The sequence below is a fragment of the Alligator sinensis genome, unplaced genomic scaffold, assembly GCF_000455745.1.
Source record: "Alligator sinensis unplaced genomic scaffold, ASM45574v1 scaffold387_3, whole genome shotgun sequence".
In the NCBI taxonomy this organism is placed as follows: Eukaryota; Metazoa; Chordata; order Crocodylia; family Alligatoridae; genus Alligator; species Alligator sinensis.
Window position 1 is genome coordinate 415402 of NW_005843027.1, and position 8282 is coordinate 423683.

The 8282-nt window shown below is 49.8% G+C and overlaps 2 protein-coding genes across 2 annotated transcripts in view; both read left to right on the plus strand.

Annotated features, from left to right (window-relative positions):
* The window catches only part of NUP62CL (nucleoporin 62 C-terminal like), a gene marked incomplete at its 5' end in the record, with an annotated part of 23838 nt that extends 18105 nt beyond the window's left edge, over positions 1-5733 (plus strand). The window contains one exon of the mRNA XM_006036838.3: positions 5509-5733. Coding sequence (XP_006036900.2) covers positions 5509-5600 — 92 coding nt within the window. The remainder of the gene's footprint in view (positions 1-5508) is intronic.
* A 169-nt stretch (positions 5734-5902) lies between these two features.
* The window catches only part of RBM41 (RNA binding motif protein 41), an 11132-nt gene continuing 8752 nt past the window's right edge, over positions 5903-8282 (plus strand). The window contains exons 1-2 of the mRNA XM_025193211.1: positions 5903-5989; positions 7988-8016. Of these exons, the coding sequence (XP_025048996.1) occupies positions 5903-5989; positions 7988-8016 (116 nt within the window). The remainder of the gene's footprint in view (positions 5990-7987; positions 8017-8282) is intronic.

An 8282-nucleotide genomic window follows, 5' to 3' on the forward strand; every position in this document is an offset into this window, starting at 1 on the left:
GGGTCTGGGGACCACAGATTCTGCAATAGAACATGTCCCAGACTTTGGGTAGCCCAGCAGGTCAAACTGAATGGCTCCACAGGTTGGATCTGGCCCACAGGCTGTATACCTAACATCCCTACTCTGTGATACTGTTTATAGCAGGGGTGTCAAACATACAGAGTGCAGTCTGAATCTGGGCCACAGAGCTCTATTATCCAGCCCCCAGTGCTGTCCCTGGATTTGGAACGGACCCGCATGCAGCATGTTGAACCAGCCCCATGTGCAGGGCTCAGAATGCGTGCCATGTGCAGTGTGGGTCCTTGAATCCCAGACCAACTGGAGCAGGTGTTGTCTGTAGCACATGTCCTGGACTGGCTGGGACAGGCACTGTGTGTGGTTAGCAGCCAGAGCCTGTGCTGCCTGCACTGGGTTTGGCATGCAGCGCAGGAATAGGGCTCCGTGGGTTGGCCCCATGCCATTTATCTGGCTTATGGACTGGTCCCACACCACTCAACCAGCCCAGAGGGCCAGATGAATTTGACTTAGTCTAAGTCTAAGTGCAGCCTCTCTCTCCCTTCGAGCATGCCTACCTCTCCCCACATCTTGGTGTTATCAGCAAACGTGCACGTGTTTTCCCCCCCCTCATCCAAGTCACTGATGAAGATGTTGAACAGTGTAGGCCCCAGGACCGAGTCCTGGGGGACCCCACTGTTCACATCCTGCCAGGTCGAGTACGACCCATCCACCACCACTCTCTGGGTGTGCCCCATCAGCCAATTTTTGACCCATCCGGCTGTGTAGGTATCACTGCCACAGTTGCTAAGTTTATGGTCCCTCCCAGATATGATCCTGGATAATTTTTTCAAAGAGCTTCCCCAGGCCCAAAGTAAGACTAATGGGCCTATAGTTGCCTAGGTCCTCCCTTCTCCCTTTTTTGAAGATGGGGACCACATTGGCCTTCTTCCAGTCTTCTGGCATCTGGCCAGAGCACCATGAGCGCTTGTAAAGCCTTGCCAGGGGCCCCGCGATGACCCCTGCTAATTCCGTCAGCACCCTAGGGTGGAGAGCATCTGGACCTGCTGATTTGAATGCGTCCAGCCCCTTCAGAAGTTCCCTAACTCGGTCCTCCCTTACCCTAGGCCTGGCGGAGTCTGTCCTGAGTCCTGGTCCCTGCTCAGAAAAATGGAGGCTAAGAATTTATTAAAAAGGTCTGCTTTTTCATCTGGTGCAACCACCAGATTGCCAAGCGTATCCTGCAGGGGCCCCACGTTGCCTGGTGCCTTCTTTTTTACTCCCTATGCATTCAAAAAAAGGACTGTTTGTTGTCCTTGATCCTTGTTGCTAGCCCTAGTACCATCTCCGCCTTAGCTTTCCTAACAGCCTCCCTACAGACTCTTGCTATGGAGGTATAATCCTCTTTGGTGATAGCCCCACCTTCCACTGGATGTACGCCTCCTTTTTGGCTTTCAGATGTTCCTGAATGCCTCTGGTGAGCCAAGGGGGCTTTTGAGCACTCTTGCCCCCTTTGACTTGCGTTGGGACTGTCGCCCCTTGGGCTCAGAGGATCGTCTCCTTATGGAACAACCACTCGTCTTGGATACCTAGCTCCCCTATCCTCCAGGACCCCAGTGCCTCTCCTACCAATCTCCTCAACTTGTTGAAGTCGGCCCTCCTGAAGTCAAGTGCTACTGCCTTGCTGCAGGCCCTTGACACCCTGCGCTGGATGGTGAATTCCAGTAGGCGATGATCGGTATCCCCCAGGTGGTCCAGGACCTGGAGTCCCCTCACCAGGTCGTTGCCTGTGGCCAGGACCCTACTCCCTGGTAGGAGTGTGCACCTCCTGGTTAGGTGGAGGTCTTGTATCACAGCAAGGAACCTACGTGAGCGGTCAGACCTGGATGACTACTCCCAGCAAATGTCTGGGTCGTTTAGGTCACCCATGATGACCACATCCCTTGACTTAACTGCCTTCATGAGCTGACCCGAGAATTCTCGGTCCAGCTCTTCCCCCTGGTTGGGTGGTCTGTAGTAGACCCCCACCATTAAGTCCCTTTCCCCGCGAGCCCCCTGTGTTCTGACCCAGAGCACTTCAGCCTGCCCCTCCTCTGTCCCCATCCTGTTAGTTGAGGATGTGTTTACTCTTTGACATAGAGTGCTACAACCTGGCCTTTCCTCCCCGTTCTGTCCCACCTGTATAGTCTGTAGCTCCTAATGTTTACTGCCCAATCATGGGTTGAATCCCACCAGGTTTCAGTGAGCCCTACTGTTCTGGGTTCTCCCGTATGAGATCAGCCAACCTGGAAGAGAAGACACCTCTTGCCTTAGGAGAGAGGTGAAGCCCATCCCACCCGAGCATGCCCCCTGTGCGAAAATGCGGGTCGTTGTCCAGGAACCCAAGGCCTGCCTGGTGGCACCAACTTTGAAGCCTCTGGTGGACCTCATTGATGCAGGCCTCATGACGCCATCTGCGTCTACTTACCAGGAGAATACCACCTGTGACCCCATCTCCTTGAGCTTGGCCCCCGGGCCTTGTCATTGGGGGCCACCTTCATGATGCGGTCTGGGTTGCCCTTGGCTCCCTGCCGGCTCAGATAAGAGGGATCCGGGGGGCTCCCCCTCCGGATCCTCTACAGCTGTGCCAGCTCCCTTCTCCCCCCTGCACTTACCTGGATCAGATGCTGTCGCCACCGCCTCCTCCGCTGCCAATGAGTTTAGGATGGGGGGCCCACGTGTGCTGGCTGCACACGTGCGCCCACTCTGCTCTTGAGCCCCGACTGCCGAGGGCACGGGCAAACCACAGCTTTTAAAGGGCCGCGGTTTGAATTTCCCGCGCTCCCTCCCTCAGCCAATCAGGGCACCCTGGGCTTCCCCAGACGTGCCTGTCGGCTGCTCCACACCCTCCCGCTGAAGAGTCCTGGGTGCCGGTACTGGTTACCCAGTTACCAGGTTCCTGGGGGTGTCCGGAGCCCAAAAGCCCCAGGGGAACAGCCCTAGGAGTCCCCTCTTCCCATGGGGAAGTGCCGCCCCCCACCCCTGGCCTGCTCCCCTGCCCGTGCATGGCTCTTGAGCACAGCTCCCTGACGGCTCCGATAAGAGGGAGCCGGGGGGGCTCCCCCTCTGGATCCTCTACAGCTGTGCTGGCTCCCTTCTCCCCACCCCGCACTTACCTGAATCAGCTGCTGTCACCGCCCCGCTGCTTCCTCAACTGCTGGTGAGTTTGGGATAGGGGGGCCCATGTGTGCTGGCTGCACACGTGCGCCCACTCTGCTCCCGAGCCCCAAAGATTAAAAACTTCAATCTTGTGTAAAGGAGTTGCTTGTTTCCTTTGAATATCATTATTAAAGGGGTGTGAGTCTTCCATTTTAAGGTAATTGTTTTTCTCAAAAATAACTGTGTTGATTGACCAATTAGAACTGAACAGTTTAGCATTTGTTTCAGGGATTATACAAGTTTAAAAGGTAAATCCTATGGCTTCAGTATGCTAGATCAAAGTCTTCGAACATGGGGAAAGGGCCAAATGATATTGGGAAATGGGCTATTTTCTAGAATGTTTGTTCAGTGCAAGAGTGTTTGTTCTGAATTACGCTTGCATGTTACCTTTCAAAAGAACAAGCCCCTTTCTGTCATAGCTAGAATGGCTTGTCCCATTCAATAGTAATTGACTAGTAGAGCCAGGAGAAGCAGCACTTCAAGCATGTTTTTCTTGACTTCAAATATTTAAAGCAGCTTAGTCTGTGCCCAATATCATAAATCTCATTTCCATAAAATGCCTTCAGGGCTACTTCATAAAAGCAAATAAGCTCATCTAGACACTGATCGTATTTGTACTTCTGTCAACTTGTCTGAGGGAGTTTCTGGTTAGGAATTATGTCACTTTAGTCCAGAGTGGATAGAGCGTTATTAACCTGGAACATGCACACAGCAAGCTCCTTGGATGCTGGATCTGTAAATGCATCTTCAGCTGTTTTCTAAATAGATTTCCTGAAAAGTAGGTATACCTTGGTGCCTGAAGATAAGGCAGATGTTTACTGAGAACCTGGATCTAGTCTAGAAAACCTTTGTCTTATCTTCTCTTGCAAGTATCACAGATAATTTTATTAGATGTTTATTAATTTATATTAGTAAAACTATTAGAGCTGACTGGTCACTGTCAAGAGCTCTGTTCTGTAATTGGAATATTGAGTAATAAACTGGGGCGGGGGGGCGCTGGGGAGGAGAATGGGGAGGTAGGTTCAGATGTGGGTAGGTATAGCTGGTGGTGGAGCACACTCCTCTGCAGAATATGGATAATTATATTTTTAATTGACCTAATTATCAATGCTTGAAAATATGGTGACTACATGTACTTCTAATACATGTACTACTTCTAATCATGTGATCTGCAAGAGGAAAGCTCACTTGTACCAAGGAGAGCTTTCCTGGGGTTTTGTTTAATCCTGGAACAAATTCGGACTCCTTCAAAAATCAAGGAATTAATATGAACCTTTCTGCTTTCTATTCTAAGCATAATGTGCGTGTCTGCTGGTATTCAATTTATTCTATATATAAAAATAAAGCAACCCCCACAATTTATTCTTTTACAGGAAGGAACAAGGGAAGAAAACATGTAGTACAGACGTTAGTCATGCTGCTTAATGTATTTTGGGGGAAGAGTTTACTATCATATCCTAGACATTTGGTGTAGAACTTAAATAGATCTAAAATATCTCCATGCTGTTACAGATCCATTGCATAGCTTATGATAAAGAATAATTCTTCGGGAGTCACTTCAGCCTTTCACCAAGATTTTTCTCATTCAGTGTAATGCCTACAGCATATGGAGCTGTTAATTATTTGCAGTTAGTGTTTTAGTTTATAACTTGCATGGTAGACCATAATTCAAAGCTGGTTATAGTTTGTGATGGGAGTGGAGTTGTCTTTGTTTGAAAATAAAACTGCATCTATCCAATTATGGAGCTGTTATAGCTGCTTATACTGAAGAGGGCTTTGGTGTTAGTTTAGTAAAACTGTAATTAAAAAACCCACAACTGGTTTAAAATGGGTGGCTCAACCTGCACCCCATGGGCCAGGTCCAGCCCCTGGTCATCCGGCCTGCAGGGCTCCCCACGGGACCAAAAATTTGGCAGCAGGGCAGCAGTATCATTGCTCCCCTGCTGCCAGATTCTGCCCTCTTGGGGAGTCCTGCAGACCAGATATCTAGCACATGTGATCATGCTTGGGCACGCAGGCTAGTGTGGGGCCCTGTGCTGGTGTGCAGGGGCAATGCGGGGACCAATCCCAGCATGCAGACTGGCCCTGCACCACTCATCAGCCTGCAGGGCCAAAAGACTGAGCACCACTCATTTAAATATACAGCAAATCCCCTCTCCTTCCCCCCCCGCCCCCCCATCCCCCGTTTCTGAACCCTATCTTAACCTTCAGTCTTTATTCCCTTTCTCGGACACTCTGATGCATACCTGTGCTTCCCAGAGCTGTATCTTGGGACGTTCATTTCTAGGTTGATCACCTATGTGTCTTTGCCCACAGCCCTGCTCCAGAGGAAGGTGGAGGAGGTGACAAAGGTATGTGAAAGTCGCCGCAAGGAGCAGGAACGCAGTTTTCGGATCACTTTTGATTGAGCGATTCAAGAAAACTTCCCGCTGGAATATTCATCTGATAATCATTATGTAAAAACTTGTGGGGGTTGGGGGGTCAGAGTGAATATTATGATACCATCTTGTTTTATTACAATAAAGTACTTTCCATTCCAAAGCTCCAGTAGTTCATGGTATCTATCTTAATGGATATCACATTGAAATTTGCAGTGTCTACACTCCAGTTCTATGTTCTTTGTACATACAGCCTGTGCATCTACTCTGTGTTTGCTGTTGTCAACAATTTTAAATCTTGTGAAGTCAAGTGACCGACCTTTTATATACTTATGTCAAATATCCCCCATTATACTCGATTGAAAAGAGTGGTGCGTTATCATCTTCCTGTAGGAACTATTCCAAAATGTGAGACAAAGGTAGGTGTGCTAATAACCCAGTGTGTTCCTAAACTCGATATGCCATTCTGGGGGATTACCTTGATGTGTGTGTTATGGTATTGGCTTCATATGCTTTTACCCCTGAAACGTGATGCCAAAAATGGGGTAAAATAGCACTATCGAAACAGTCATAACTAGTTATATCAGGGGCAGACAATTATTTCGGGTGGAGGGCCACTTGATGAGTTTTGGTGGATTGTCGAGCACCGCATGGGTAGCCCCACCCCTTCAGTTGCCCCAGCCCCTGGTCGCCATCTTGGGACCAGACATCCTGAACCCTGACCTTTGCCATTGGAAGTCCCTTCCCCTGCACAACTTACCAGGTAGCAAGGGGTTGTGACCCCTCTAACATCTTGCCCCAGCAGTGGGGTTTCAGGGGCATCAGCTCCCCCAGAACTTTCCCCCTACCTGTTCCAGCTGGTTCTAAAGGGAGGAGGCTCCACCACCACTTCTGCTGGCCAGTGCTGACCCAGTCAGGCTTGCTCCGTCCCCAGCAGCACATGGGAAGCTGGCTTCAGCTGCATGCTGCTCCGGCTGAGACGGACCTGGCCAGGTCTGCACCAGCCAGGAAAGACAGCATGTAGCTGAAGTCAGCTTCCCACGTGCTGCTGTGGTTGAGAGGAGCCCGGCTGCGTCTGCACTGGCCAGTAGAAGCTGTGACAGAGCCGTGTACCACTTGGGACAGGATGAGCCCAGGTGGAGGAGCAGGGGCTCAGCTGCACTTTCCCCCTGCCTGCACCGGTCAGTCCTGAGTGACACATGGCTCCGCCACCACTTCTGCTGGGCTCCTTCCATCCCCAGCAGCATGTGGGAAGCTGGCTTCAGCTGCATGCTGCTCTAGGCTTCAGAACTCCACTTCATCAACCTCCTGGACACTAAAAAGCATGGGCTAAATATAGATATTGGATTTATGACGCATTATAACCTGCCTGACAGCTGACTTCCCAGGTACTTCACTATTCATCCCCCTTCTCTTCACCCCCCACCCCAGCCTGTCTCTCACCCATTGACTCCTCAATCTACATTTTTACTGACTGCCTGTCTTATATGCATACCAGCCCAGCCTCTGGCTTTTTGACTTTTCATTCCAGCCAGGAGCACATACCAACTGCTGAAACTTCCTTAGCCTGACGAAGGGTTTTTGAACCCGAAAACTTGCTTAAAAATTGTTCTCCAACTATTTAAGTTGGTCTAATAAAAGATATCGGATTTACCCAAAGAACCTTGTCTGCCTGTGTCTCTAGACCAACACAGCTACAACCTACACCCCTTTAAACTGATTATACAGATAGTGAAACTTGATCCTAATTTATATGGTAACTTCCTTACACTGAAGATGTATGAGACTTGCATCAAGACACAAATGCCATTTTCTTGCATAGTGGGTCCTGGCCTAAGGTAGATACCTTAGTTTTGAAAGGCTGGATGAAGGAAAAAATGTTCCTTGTAGCGAGTAACTGAGTAGCAGCAGCTAGGGAGTTGAGCCTGCTTATTTGTGGATGGTGCGGAGGCTTTATTTTCAGCGTCTGGTGGCAAGGAGCAGAAACTGCTCTTTTTTTGCGCAGTGTGGACTCCAGCTTCCTGCAGCTGGTTTTTATGCATGAAACTGTGGTAAACAGCAATAACGCTTCACAGGGAGAAACAGCTTAGCTTCATTGGGCTGGGAAAACTCAGACTCCTACAGCTGAGGCAACATCTAATTGTCAGCATTTACTTTACAACATCAAACATACTGAATGCATTTTGTTCCTCATCCATGCTTAGGGTATCTCTGTTATCTCTGTTGCACATGGGAGCACTGCCATAAAGCACTTGCATGCCCATATTCTGTAAGTGCATATTCTGTCTTGGAACAGCCCTGAAACAACTACCTCTGCCAGCTAAGAGGAGAGCATGCCTCCAGCGTTGCTCAATGCTAAGGCAGCTACATTGCTTCGCTTAGGCACTAAGTTACAGTAAGGTGGTAGGTGGACAAAGGGAAGACTGTCATCTCACCAACACTTTTGGTAAGGCACCTGCACCCCAAGGCAGAGCTGGCTTGGGTTCTTAGTCAGCTGCTAAGCAGATGGACAGATGACAATGGGAACAGCGGCTGGCTCCAAACCTGTTACATGACTGCTCTTGCTCTCAAACCGGGCTTGTGGGGGAGGGTGGGATTTAAGTCATGACTGAAACGACTTTTCAAGGACAAGCGAGGGCCGAGCCCCCGCGAGCTTGAAAGGGATGTGGGGCTTGGTCCCGAGGCAGCGTCGGCTCGCCGGCAGATAGAGCC